Genomic DNA, 14,743 nt, shown 5'->3' with positions numbered 1-14,743 from the left:
TCACATGATCTGCGTTTTTCCCGCTCTGGTAGAGTATACATTTTGGACATGATTTCTTATAATAAGAATATGATACATTTGACCAAGTATTGATTGGAAGAAACGTTTCAAGCATGAATTCTCAAACACACACATACTAAACATCAATAGCAATTCTTAAACTATTCAATAGTTATTAAAAATACATTCACAATAAATGATGAAGGCATGATGGTTAAACATGTGGGTTAGATACATGATATGGGGTTAGATATGTAGCAATGGTTAGTTGCTCGAGTCCTTTTAGTGTCATTTAGATGCATATTCACATGGAAATGAAGTTTCTTTTGTGTTAATGTTGAAAAAGGATCTGTGACAGGGGTTTAGGTTTAGGCTTGCTTCAGAGGGCTAATGCCTGATTTATGACATCCTGTTGTCTTGGGCCTCTGTGGAATTTTTGTGACTCCTCGTGCCTCAACTCGGTTTTGACCAAATCTTAGATTGTCTGATTCGGTCTGATATCCTACACAGGGCTGCGTTTCCCTAAAGTATCATAAGAAACCATTGATGCTTTTGGGTCTGGCAGCCCAGAACAATGCTTATCAGAGGATCATATTGAGTTCATATTGATCATGTTCTATTCTGTGATGTTAGTATAAATCATACACTGTCAGAATAAAAAGGTTGCATTTTATGCATGCAACAGCCTGTCACTGGCAGTCCCTTATGAAAATTAACCATGGTTTTACTAAAGTGACCGTAGTTATAGTATTTGTAGATTTCCATGGTTATCAGTAAACATATTTTTAACCATGTGTAAAGAAAAATATAACGTAATATGTTGCATTTAAGGCATATTGAATGTTAAAATATGCTTCAAATATAAAGTTAAGTGGATATCATTACCCATTTTACTCTTGAGCATCAGCTCATTTGCATTTAAAGATACTTGCACGTGTGTTTCTGCTTTCTTTCAAAATAGGCTTTTTAAAAATTATATAATACATGACCTGTGGGGTATTTTGAGCCTAAACTTCACAGACACATTCTGGGGACACCTGAGACTTATATTACATATTGTAGAAAGCGGCATAATAGGTCACCTTTAACTAGTCTTTATTGTAATGTTGTAAGAAGCTTACTGTTTGTCTCTTTTACTATAAACTACTTTGCTCTTGACTAGACTTTAATGCTGATATGGCACTAAATAAAAGGATAGATAGATGGATGGATGAATGGATCGATTGATATTGTGGGTTCGTTTTTTTTTTTATTAATTGTGATTTTTTTTTTATCATCTACCTGTCCATCATAGTCAACATGCTTGGATGTGATGTGACAATTTGGAAAATGGTTGATGTCTTTTAGGAACCAGGATGTCCTTGACCAATAATTCAACCCAGAAACAAAGTAGTCTTGTAAATGTAGCAAAGACTTCTCAAAAATGTCCCTTAAAGGGATTTTCTAAGACTGAAATGAAATGGGTTTTTCCCTGTTCCACACATCATGACATGATCTTTGTTTGGGGGAACCTATTTTGGCTCTTGGCAGAGGAGCTTTAAGACTGAATACTTTGGACACAAAAATGGAATCACATTATTGGCACATCAGAGTGATAAATTGGATTGGGTTACCTTGATTCTCGCTACAAAACCGGGTTCAACTCACCTTACCATTGAAATCTCTCTGCCAAAGTGTTGATTCTGTCTCTCAGTGTCATATCAGCTCGTGAGAGTAATGATTACAGTGTGATGTTTTTATAAGAGACGCCTAAAATGCCACACGTCAAGCCTGAAGCTCTGAAGGTGTCGGACTCCCATTGTTTATAATGATACATCAGCACCCCTAAAGAACAGCCTGCTTTCCAGGAATGTTGTCCAAAGTATTGCAGATTGGGTAAGAATGATGGCGTAAAGGTCACAGTAGGAGGGAGATGAATAAGAGATAAGCAAGTTTCTTTCCAGAAATTCTGTTTTAGAAACAGGTCAGCTTTCCAATTCTGAGAAAATGTCAAATCAGTGACATGTTTGTTCAAATTGAAAGGACAGGAGGGCAAAAGTAACCCTTATTATATGTAATTGTTATTGGATATTAATTTGCCATTTTATTTTTAGGCACCATGTCTCAGTTTTTGTCTTTTAAAATTAAGTTAGATATTATTAGATTTCTGGAAAAGTCTAAATAAAGTAGAAATAAATAGAAACCCCGTTTTCAAATTTCCTCTCAAGAAGAATTGTTACAAGAACTTCATCAATCGTAATAAGTCACCTTTTTTGCTTTATGTCATCATTACAATGCAGCAATTGACTCTCTCCTTCCCCTTCCCCTTCTTCTTCCCTCTCTTGCTCCTCTATTTCTCTTCCTTTGAAAGAGTATTGTCTGTACTGGCATGTTGAAGTGGCATCCGAATCCAGGACAGATCCACTGCATTCAGTCCTGTGAGGTGAGTGCCAATTATATTACGTGAAGTCTTTCTGATTAGTGATGAAGTACAACATCGCACAAGAGTCAAAATAGTTCCTCAAAGCTAATGTGATTTTGTGCAAGATGGAAATTATTCTCAATTCTTTCTAAATTCTAGATGATTCTGTCACCCTCATGTTGTTAGAAAACCATATGCTTTTCTTTTTTCAGTATTCATTCAGTATTTTTCCGTTTGTAACGGATGTTCATGCAGCTCTTTTCCATAGAACAACAGTTTATGTTGACCAAAAACTTGAATAATGAATAATACAAGCTCCCTAAAAGTAGTCCAAAAGACTTGATCACTATATTTCAAGGTTTCTGAAGTCACACGATAAACATTTGAAGCACGGAAGTGAAAATAGTGTTGAAAATAACAGTCGAGTGTTTGGGGCAAAAATAATGGATAACTGTTCATTGTATTTCTGTCGGGATTTTAGCTATGCCAGTGATGTCGGGATATATCTTAAAAATGTGAAAGGGTGGAGAGGTGTTTAGTACATTATGTCATTCAAATTAATGAAGTATGAGACTTGGATACATTTAAAAAAAATCTAATTTTATGTATTCATTATTATTTTTCCTTATAAATACTACTGTTCAAAAGTTTGGGGTCAGTACGATATTTGACTTTTATTTATTTATTTATTTTGGTGGGTGGGATTTAATACTTTTATTCAGTAAAAAAGTATTAAATTGATCTAAAGTGACAGCAAAACCAACATACATTTTACAAATTATAAAAAAAATTCAGAAGAAAAAAATCTAAAATTTATATTATTTAGTGTATCATATAAATAAACATCATATAAATATATATTATACATGTTTTACATCAATGACAAGTGAAGAACTACAAACAAAGGGGAGCATTTTAGTGAATAATAACAAGTTATATTTTGTTCTACTCCCCACACAAAGTTATGCTACAACTTTTTAAAGAAAAAATAAATAAAATAATAAAAATCTACTTTAGAGATTGCCACTGATAAAAAAAAGGGTATATTGGTTTGTAACAATGATGCTGCATTAAATAAAAAATTATTGTTATAATACTGATTTGTAGTGTATGGCAGCAGTATTTTGGTGCACACTGGAAGATGTAAAACCAACGGCAGCGTTCACATCTGTCTACTGTCAGATCTAGCAGAGAAAAGAGCAGTCTGATAGATAACCACCAGCAGAGGATTGAGGTGGTCTAGGAGGATCAGGGAGCACCATAATCAGTGATAAATGATGATGGTGTTGATTTTTTTAGTTTTATGTTCCAATTATTGTGTCATGGAGCTTCGTACGCAGATGGGGAAACCTGTTTTGCTCTTCACTATCTCTGTAGTCATAACTCCATGTTCATCTTATTAACTGGGCCGTTTGACCAAAATGGAACTCGCAAATCAAATCCGTGATCCATTTTTTTAAAAGCATGTATAAATAAAGCATAAAAGGTCGGGCTAGTAGCACATAATATTCATGACTTTGAAGCCATTTACGCCTGCAGGAATTCAGATCTGAATGAACCCATTCCAAAGGGTCAAGAAGCGTAGTCATTTAGTTTTCTATTTTTATTTTGTCTGTATTTGGTTTACACTTTCCCAAGTTTACATTTACGTCAGTAATGAGGCATTTTGTTGTCATGGATTTCCGACACCATTCGCTCTCATATGGAGACATCTTTTACATTTTTCCTGGCCAAGAGAAACATTTAGTGCAATGGTTGATGGACTGCATGCCACATCTTCCCACAGCATGCTGACAGATTGATTCTCACCAGGTCTCCTTTTATCACAAAAATAAAACCGAATGAAAATATCATTGCCACTGTAAAATGTGGTATATACATGATCATAAAACTTATTATTCCAGTTTCTGTTCCTCCAGAGTCCTTCCTGCAGTTCACAGAATCCTGTTTAAATTCACCCCAAGCACTAACTCATCAGACTTTGTCGACAATTGTAGTGCTGAGGTGCCAAAGCAAATGAATGATCTTATCGGTGTGTGTGTGCAGGAATTTAAAGGTGTTATGTAACTGATGGATGCATTAAAATAATCACAAATGATATGTGACGAAAGTAACATACCAGGCTTCGCTAAAAGTCAACAGAAGTAACGCAGCAGAGTCATGTGAAGTCTGGAATCGAAAATAGTGTTTAAATTAACAGTAGAGAGTTTTGGAAATAATGGATGACTGTTTATTGTAATATCTTTCAAGTGAAAGGGTGGTGTGGTGTTTAGTACAGTGTGCCAATCAAATGCATGAGACTTGGATCAATTGTTTAGGATTTTTTTTTTCTAAATATAGCAAAAACATTTCTAATTTTATGTATTTAATAAAATGTATTTAATAATAAAATACATTTAAATGTTTAATGTATTTAATAAAGAAAGGTAAATCAAATTGTTTATCTAATAAATCTTTATATGTATATAATTTTTAAACAAATTTTAATCTTAAAGGGTTAGTTCACCCAAAAATGAAAATTAGCCCATAAATTACTCACCCTCAAGGCATCCTAGGTGTATATGACTTTCTTCTTTCAGACGAATCCTCATACGTCATCCGCCCGGAACTGCTTCCGTTTACAACAGTGAGCGCAAGCTAGATTAAAGTGATTATTACGTTTTAAATATGGTTATTTTTCTTATAAAAATGCATCGATTCGCTACAGGAGGCCTTTGTTCACCCCCCGGAGCCATGTGAGACACTTTTTGTTATGGATGGGCACTTTTTATTTCACTTCTTTTGGACTGTAGCACTGCAACACCCACTGAGTGCCATTAAACAGCTTGAAAGATCAAAGACAATTTTTAATATAACTCCGACTGGATTCGTCTGAAAGAAGAAAGTCATATACACCTAGGATGCCTTGAGGGTGAGTAATTTATGGGCTAATTTTCATTTTTGGGTGAACTAACCCTTTAACATTTTGATCATAAAAAGACAATATATTTAGTTTGTCTAATTTTATCATCAGTAGCATGCCTTTTTTATTTTTTCCTGTGGATATCAGATTTGATCATTCTTAATATAATTTCAGAGTAAAGCAGACAGGTTTTATGATCTATTCATTCTACTTTGGAACACACCATTCCTGTAGAGGGATGTTTTATGATATTCAAATACCCCTCATATCTGCCAGACCCTCTCATCTTCTCTTGCCCTCATTTGTTACCAAGCAAAACAGTTGCTTTTATATTGGAGACTCAGTATAAATTAAACCACAGCACATGTTCCAGTTGCTCTGCAACATGTCCAGAAGGTCTTTCCTATTATAGGCTAATTATAAGTGAAGAGGTCAGCTCAGGTTATGCTTTAGTTTGTGTCATTATTAATATTTTATTTTGAACCACCAAGGCCAAACATAAGTAGACTTTAAGTCTGCTTTTCTAACCCATGGTACTGGAATTTTGACATTTGAATTTTATATATACAGTGGGGCAAAAAAGTATTTAGTCAGCCACCAATTGTGCAAGTTCTCCCACTTAAAAAGATGAGAGAGGCCTGTAATTTTCATCATAGGTATACCTCAACTATGAGAGACGAAATGAGAAAAAAAATCCAGAAAATCACATTGTAGGATTTTTAAAGAATTAATTGGTAAATTCCTCGGTAAAATAAGTATTTGGTCACCTACAAACAAGCAAGATTTCTGGCTCTCACAGACCTGTAACTTCTTATTTAAGAGGCTCCTCTGTCCATTTTTTCAGATGAATTAAAATGCTAATGGAAAGCTTTCTTCTGGTAGTTTCTGTTGAAACTCCTCAGTTTGCTCTTTTTTTAAATCTTGATTTGACCCTCACTGATTTAGATTTTCTTTGCCCTTCTGAGCTTTGGACTATTGGAGTTGTTTGTTTTTGTTTTTCCTCTGCTACTATAAAGTACAATTTATTTGACTGCTTCAAACCAGCTTTTGAGTAAACTTTTTCCCCTTTTTGTGTGGCTCCATTTGAGAAAACCTTACAGATGATGCCACAAGTTTACGAAGAACCACTGTTCACATTCCTTGCTGCAAATATGGTTAGAAGAATGGTCATCTGATTCCTCTCAGGACATGCACTGGGTTTCTTCATCTTAACATTATGGAAAGAGTTGACAAGACACAAACACAAAAAAACTGGAAACACTTCATTTGGCCTTTCACTGTTGTGATGTGTTACCTAAAATTAGTTTTTCAGCATATTCAACTTGCATTTAAAGACAAAAAAATTAAAGTTTACATTAGAAATGAAATGGAGGGGAACATAATTAGTAGTCTTTTGGGAACTCTGGAGAGAGCCAATCAAGGGCCGCATACTTCAGTGAAGTGAGATGCCAGCACTAACATGAGGCCTCAAAACAATGTTGTCCATGAAAACATGTTGTTGCCAAGGAGATTTGTTTATTCTATTCTATTTCGCTTAGCATTAGATGTGCTCGGTCAGGCAACCTGTGGAGTGTGTCCTCCCTCGCTCCTGTGGGATGTTTAGGGATTTCTCCCGACGACGTGTACTGTAAGGTGAAAAGACACCTTCATTGTTTGCTTCAGATAAGATTTCGGTTTGTTGATCTCCGGTATCTCAGATTGCAAACGTTCATCACAGAAACTGTTGCTAGGGGTTAATTGTGTTTTTAAAAAATACATATTTTTTAAGTGACTCATAGAGAGTTTCATTTTCAATAAATTCAGTAATCCAAATCAAGCTTTGGATTCTGCCCAAAACATAGCAGGGTTGCCTACTAAAACCCCTCTTTGAGAGGAGGCCAGGAAAATAAATTTTAGGATATACCTCAAAGTGGACAGCCTGAACTGACACTGAGCAGTGGGCAATCTGAAGAGGTATTTATATTTATTATTGGATTACAGTAAGGTCATTGAGTCTTTCCTATTAGGTCTCGAAACCTTGATAAAAACACCTCATGAGTTGCACTGCAGTTGCTTATGACGAAATTTTTTTATTATTAATTTACTAGTTAGATTTTATTTTATTATTTTAAATTTTATTAATGTTATCACTGACAACTGAAAAAATGATAGATATTGAAATCGTATACTATGTTGTCTAAATAAACTGAATATAAACACAAAACACTGAAATCAATCATTTAAATGCTTGTGTCCTTCCATCAAAACATCACTGCAGCTCCTTATGCTTAAAATAAATCTATTGAGCCAAAACAGACACAATGAGCAAGTATTTGTCAATTTATTGTAATAATTTAGCATGATTAATTTAGAAGAAAATAAGCAAGAGATTTAAATGATTTAAAACATTATATTGTCTATTGTTTTGGTCATCTGAGTGTCTGTGGTGGTCAAGATTTTGACTTTTTTTTTTGACTGTTGTTTTGTCTTGAGCCAGATATATGTGTGTCAGATGATTTTGTGTAGTGCTTCAGATGGTTGACTACAGTGTTGTTTAACATTCACTGGCAGTTTTCCATGCTGGCTGGAGCAGATGCATTCCACAAATCCTTCCCATTTACTGTTACACGACTCTTTAGTTCAGGCATTAGGTCATTTTTCGTTTTCCAGCCTTTTCTAAAACAACATTAATAATGCATGTGTTTTAGATTCAGATATTTAACTTGCAATATGTAACACGTTCATTTAAACACAAAGTGGTAAGACTGGTTTTTTACATTGTTATGGCCAATAAATTTGCAATGTGCTTTAGGTAATAAAATGGATGGAGAGCAAGAATAAAGAAATAAACTATGTATACACAAGCTTGAAACTGAAGAATAAAAAATGATATTGCTTATGACTTGGAGAATGAGACCACGGCAGGAAAAACATTTTGGATTGGGTGTAGGTTTAGCAGGGATAAATTACAGAGATCTCCTCGCCAGCTGCTCTTGCACAGGGATGTGGAATCAGGTAGAACCTGGACTCTTTGAAAGGACTCCACATGCGCAAGAGAGCCAAAAGTGTCTTTGGCAGACCGCACTTGTTTTCCTGTTATTGGCATCAGATCCTTTAAGGTTAGGTGAAATCCTTTAGGAAGGCATTATGACACATTTAAAGTGTTTATGCATATTAAATTTGATAATTGTAGTCCACTCAAGAAGGTTGGATTTTGCTCCCTTGGGCATTGCAAAACGGGTAACCATGCTCTCACACAGGTGAAGTAATGACATCGAAGGAAGTACAAGGAAGTTAGGAAGTTTTGTCTGGAATAACAGATGCGGTTTTATTTTATTTGAAAGGAATAAATGAGAAATGCCACCTACCATAAGGTATAACAGAAATCCCTTTGGCATGATCCATGCATTTCTTTCCTCATGTTCAGAGAAAACTGTTAATTGTACATAATAAAATGAGGTAACTCATGCTTGAACCTTTAAAATACTTTAAGGGCACATGTACTAGTTCAGTGAGTTCAGGTTGTTTGGATGTATAATAAACTGTTCCTGCATATGGAAGGCTATAGTTTGCCTGTTTATATAATATTAATTATTTTGAAACCATTAATAATTCTTAGATTAATGTGATCATGAAATTAATTTATTTATTTGGTTTGTATTTGTTTTTTTTTATGTTATGACTGACAACTAAAAATGATGTAATTCCATTTTTATTTTGTAATTTCATTTGATTACATTTAACGGTGTTTTTAAATTATGGTAATATTTTACAATAAGGTCTCATTAGTTAACATTAGTTAATCATTAACAAATATTAACTAACAATGAGCAATACATTTGTTACAGTGTTTAATAATCTTTGTTAAGGTTAGTTAATAAAAATACAATTGTTCATTGTTAATTCATGTTAGCTGAGGTCCATTAAATAATGTAATGTTTTTGATTTTAATTATGTATTAGTAAAAGTTGGAATTAACATTAACTACGATTAATAAATGCTTTATGAGTATTACTAGTAGCACTAATTGTAACAAATAAATCCTTATTGTAAAGTGATATTAGTGATTTTAAAGATTAAGCGAGTTTTAGAAAATGGCATAAGATAATTTACAGTAAAAAAAAAGTAAAAAAAGGAAATGAGCATGCACAGTTAAATATTCAATATTGTCCGATACTGATACAATGATAATAATTAATTATTATATTATTATTATTATTATTATTATTATTATTATTATTTATAATTTAATTAATTAATTAACATGAAAACAATTTTAATAATACAAGCAAAAAAATTCTTTGTACAGCAAATATACATTATAAACATTATTCTGTATGTATTACTCAAAATCTCATTTAAAAGACAGCATCTGATTAATTAATCGCAACTCTTTCTTTGCAGCCATTCAGAGGAGATGGTTGGTGCGACACCATTAATAACCGAGCGTACTGCCAATATGACGGGGGAGACTGCTGTCCATCCACTCTCTCATCTAGAAAGGTAAATCTCATCTGAAAGGCTATTCTTCTCATCCACATTCATGCTACGTTGCTTTCACATTCCTCTCTCACAGTGCCACTCTCTGTCTCTCCACATTGCCAACCCTTTCCATGAACGTCGCCCACATCATTAGGCACTCAGGTGGCGTGATCTCCCATAGCGAGAATGAGCTCGGGCGGGGGGGACTCGTAACCCAAAAGGTTGCGAGTTCGAGTCTCCGGTCCGGCAGGAATTGTAGGTGGGGGGAGTGAATGTACAGCGCTCTCTTCCACCTTCAATACCACGACTGAGGTGCCCTTGAGCAAGGCACCGAACCCCCAACTGCTCCCCGGGCGCCGCAACATAAATGGCTGCCCACTGCTCTGGGTGTGTGTTCACGGTGTGTGTGTGTTCACTGCTGTGTGTGTGCACTTTGGATGGGTTAAATGCAGAGCACTAATTCCTAGTATGGGTAACCATACTTGGCCACATGTCACTTCACTTTTTTTTTTTTTAAAACAAGCAGGGTCTGAGAAAGTGAAATAAACCGTGAGGAACAGCATCCTGCCACCGTAGGTCCGGCAGAGCTGCCATGCTTCTGTTTACGCAAGCCATGGAAAAGTCAGAGTAGGTTGGTAGGGCAGTCTGGTTTAAGAGCGTCTAGGACGAGAGACAGAGACAAGGTTGGACAATAAAGAACAAATTCCTCTCATCCCTTCTTCTGTGGCTCCTTTTCTAGCATTCTGCCACATGCACAGGAAACAAAATTATATGCACAGATACAATTGCGGTTGATCCGAAAGCAAATATTTAGAATATTTTTGGATATTTTGAAAAGCATCTATCATGATTATTTAGCATGAAACCAAAGCAAAACTTCCGTCTTCCAAAGAAATGCAATATTAATGAATGTATACTCTCGAATGTACCGCAGTGAGACAATTGTATCTCGTAAACATCAGGTGAAATAAGAGCTTACGCTGTACTTTCATGTTTACTTTTCCTGGAGTAGGCTGCTTAGCTGGGAATTTGGGTTTATTTTGCAACCTGTGGTGATGGCACGAATCCTGGACGAGAACCTCCTCCAGTTGATTCTTAACATGTGTTCACCTCCTTTACTCATCTACTCACAGTCAGGCTTTCTCTCTCTTTTTTTGTTCCCTTCAGCACTGAATGCGATCGTCATGTCCTTATCAATCGTGTACAAATTCCAATCCATATGACTTTCTGGTTAGGTAAATAAACACCCAAACAGGCCATTCTCCACATTTTTTTTCATCAATGGACCCTTATTCTATTGGTTATTCTGAGTAATTTGGTCAACAGTTGATGTCGATCATGCATCTGGAAAAAGGCAGTGCTCATTGTTTTGATCTACTGTGATGCCTTAAAGTATTTTTGAGCTGAATTATCCAAACCACACTTTGATCTCTTGTTCAAAGACTGCGTGTGGCTCCCACATACCGTAGATGTTTGTGGTCGAATGTTTTCTGGATGCTGTTTGTAAAAGCGTGTCTGGTTGATTGACAGGTCATTCAGTTCGGGGTGGACTGCGATCACGATGAGTGCACCTGCCGTGACCCCGAAGCCGAGGAGAACAAGGGCACAGCCAAGCGAAAGGAGCCAGGACCGCTGTGAAAGCTCTCAGACTGGCTTGAAAAGAAAATGTCAAACAATAACCTGAATGTTTCTCACTCCACATGAGTGCCAGGCTGATCAAAGGCAGAGTAAATCAAAGCATATAAGTGCATAAAAACAATCCTCTTCAATATTAATCTATAAAATAATACCTAATATTTTTTCAAGATCTCTAACATAGATGTAGATATGACCCATATTTTAGCCCACATGCAATTATGTACACCATCAAACACATACTCACAAAAGTTTCAAGTGTAGCTGATTTTTATATTTTATACAAATAGCTCTTGCTTGTTGTGAGCCACATTCAATATTGTTTCCACCTATATGTCATTAATACAGGTATACAAAGTGCTTATCTCAGACTGTCAGTTCTTTCAAAATTTGAGATTTCAGGGTTTTTTCCTCTCATCGTTATTTTATACCCTGTACATGTAAAACCTGTGAAATGCATGTGAGATTTCATTTATAGCAATTATAATGGAAATATATGATACTATTTTTGTATGCTCTTCTGTCTGTTAAAGTGTAGGTTCACGGTCATATCAATAAAGTATAAATACACACCGTTAAAGAAGTTTGGTTGGTTTAAAAAAGTTGATTGAACATAAAATCAAGATTTAAATAATATCAGATTATTTTTAACCATCAAATGGTGCAAGATGCAGACTGAAATTACAATATGAAATCATATGAATGTCAAATATTAAATATATTAAAAACACATTGTTAAAGAAATAATCGAATAATAATATAAAGGAAAAAACATTATATAAGAAATTATTAAATATTAAAGACAATCTATTTTCTAAATGTTATTGATCTTATTTTGAATGATTTCTGGCTGGATTTCTGAATGTTCTTAAAATGTCACAACTAAATGTTTTGAAAATTACAGACGACTCTGTTGATTTATGCTGGCCAGTCATTTAGTCTGCTTAAGTGCCACCTCTTTTTACAATCAACCTTAAAATATGCCTCCAACCAATCAACAACTGCTGAACTGGACAGAAATATTTTCCCGGCTTGCTTTTTTTTCCCGCTCAGATATATGTCGATGCGTAAGAAAAGAGCTGTTGATATACTTAAGTTTAATCACAACTTTCAAGACTTTAAAAACTGTGCAGCCCTCATTACTTTTGTTCAAATTTCAGTAAATAATCAGTGAATTAATGTTGGAGATTTTATTTGGAATAGGAAATAAAACATAAACAAGACATGTTATTGAACACAACTTTAAAATGGTTATTTTCATAATACTGCTTATACTTAAAAAAAAAAAAAAAAAAAAAAAAAAAAAAAAAAAAAAAAAAATACCTTTACAGTTTCTTGACCTCTCATACCTTAGTTTGAATACTACATTCAGCACATTAGTAGTGTTTAATAATTAACTAACATTTACAATTGCTATAGCTCTTTCCATATCTATATGCACTACAGAGACATTTTACATTTTCAGCACATTAAGGTGATACAGTTTTAGTTCTTGTGGAAAAAATCCTACCTATACAAGCTGGTGTATGCACTATTTGACAAAATACACCACGTCTAAATGACACTTTAATGCAACTTTCCTTTGACTGTACACTGTACATTTTTATGTGCAAGCCCATAGACATACCACTTGAATACTTCTTGAAAAATCAGCAGAGCTCGTTCTCAAAATATTTTCCTCTTCATCATTAAATATCCAATTAATGTTAAAACCGATGGACCAGATTCTCTAGAGAGAAGCCCTAAAGGGGAGGCTGCATTTAGGTACGGCCCCTGACTGGTCCTCTTGTTGTCCAAGTTGGCTTAAAGCTCCTTGGGTTCTCCATAATCATTGTACATAATGGAGAGCATCTGATCTTCACAGGCCTTACGTAAGTCTTGGCTGAGATTCACCCAGCTAAGCCCGAATGCTTTGGTATCTGTATAACGACAAGACAGATACTTGAGGGATGCTCTGCGCAAGCCAATTTTAGGTTCCTGGAGGAGACCCCGGCACCAACCGCTGAGTTCATCCAGCTGAGCCAGGATCAATCCTGCTTTCCTGCAGGAGCAAACACAAAGATGATACTTGGTTAGTAATGTGTGTTAATGTTTATTTATTACATACTGTCTGGGTCAAATGCATATGGAACATATGCAGTTAGACAATATTATGCTGAAATAAATAAATAAAATTCAGCATGGATGTAATAAATTGGTCAAAAATGACGGTAAAATTTTTAGAATGTTGTATAGAAATAATAGAATAGTTATCAAAGAATAGAAAGGACTTTCTATTCATCAAAGAAAAAACAAAGTTTCCACAAAAATATTAATCGGCAAAACTGTTTTCAACATTTATAATAAATCATTCTTGAGCACCACCAATATTAGAATGATTTCAGATTGATCATGTGACACCGAAGACTGGAGTAATGGCTGCTGAAAAACAATACAGGAATAAATTGCATTTTAAAATATAATAAAATAGAAAATAGTTATATTAAATTGTAATATAATGTGTTTTTATTTTTGTATTATTATTATAAATATACAGTATATTATAATAGCAATTTTCATCATCTTTTGGAACATTAGTCATTAAAACCTTAGTAAATTAAACTCACATGCAGTACTTTTGTTTTGACTGATCCCTTTTTTTGTAATTTAGTTTTATCTCTGTACTATCAAATTACTTCAACAACAACACAGCTTTTGTCTTGCTCTGCACGTGATTCAAATCAGTCTTTTTCTGCTAACATCCATTGTGATTGTAGCATTTGGACCAATCAGACACACAACTTTTTGTTATATTTAACAAATAATATCTAACGCCCCCTCACCTAACCAAAGGGCCAATTACGAGGGTCTATGGACCCTTTCCCCGAAATGCACCTAACACCTCAGAAAGGCAGAACAGGCCTCTGGTTCCATGGCAACCAATGCTTATATCACTGGTTTTATTGCCTAAAGGAATGCGGGCAGAGAAACTCCCTCATTTTCCTCATAGGAAAGACACATAATGCCCAGAGAAATGGACTGTTCTCTAATTAATTCATAGGAAAACCTTTCTTTGATTGAATACACATATCCTTCAGGTCATTGTGTATACCATTACTGTTCTTGTATATTGTCTGTTGTAGTGTATGCTGTTTTATGCATGTTATGATAGACCACTAGTTAATATAACCTCACCTATATCATGTTTGGTCTCTATGAATTCATCTTCGGATGATCTAACTGAGAGTGCTGTAGCGAATTTAGCTCAACGACAGGAAATATGAATAATTAACCATAACTAGTTATAATTAACTATTCATATTTTAGATCCACTGTAGATATTTAGCTGACCACTCAGGGTCAAC

The 14,743-nt window shown here is 34.8% G+C and overlaps 2 protein-coding genes across 2 annotated transcripts in view; one reads left to right on the top strand and one right to left on the bottom strand.

Moving 5' to 3' along the window:
- The window catches only part of LOC107558342 (pappalysin-2-like), a 52,219-nt gene extending 40,249 nt beyond the window's left edge, over window positions 1-11,970 (top strand). Inside the window, exons 19-21 of the mRNA XM_016242000.1 lie at window positions 2,351-2,422; window positions 9,687-9,785; window positions 11,295-11,970. Coding sequence (XP_016097486.1) covers window positions 2,351-2,422; window positions 9,687-9,785; window positions 11,295-11,402 — 279 coding nt within the window. The 3' untranslated portion in view covers window positions 11,403-11,970. The remainder of the gene's footprint in view (window positions 1-2,350; window positions 2,423-9,686; window positions 9,786-11,294) is intronic.
- Window positions 11,971-12,679: 709 nt separating this feature from the next.
- The window catches only part of LOC107558334 (astrotactin-1-like), a 39,442-nt gene continuing 37,378 nt past the window's right edge, over window positions 12,680-14,743 (bottom strand). The window contains exon 6 of the mRNA XM_016241989.1: window positions 12,680-13,440. Within this exon, the coding sequence (XP_016097475.1) occupies window positions 13,203-13,440 (238 nt within the window). The 3' untranslated portion in view covers window positions 12,680-13,202. The remainder of the gene's footprint in view (window positions 13,441-14,743) is intronic.

The sequence above is a fragment of the Sinocyclocheilus grahami genome, unplaced genomic scaffold (genome assembly GCF_001515645.1).
Source record: "Sinocyclocheilus grahami isolate Dianchi unplaced genomic scaffold, SAMN03320097.WGS_v1.1 scaffold21.1, whole genome shotgun sequence".
NCBI classification, from domain to species: Eukaryota; Metazoa; Chordata; class Actinopteri; order Cypriniformes; family Cyprinidae; genus Sinocyclocheilus; species Sinocyclocheilus grahami.
Note: the sequence above shows the minus strand (reverse complement) of the source record. Positions and strands in the feature narration are given on the sequence as shown.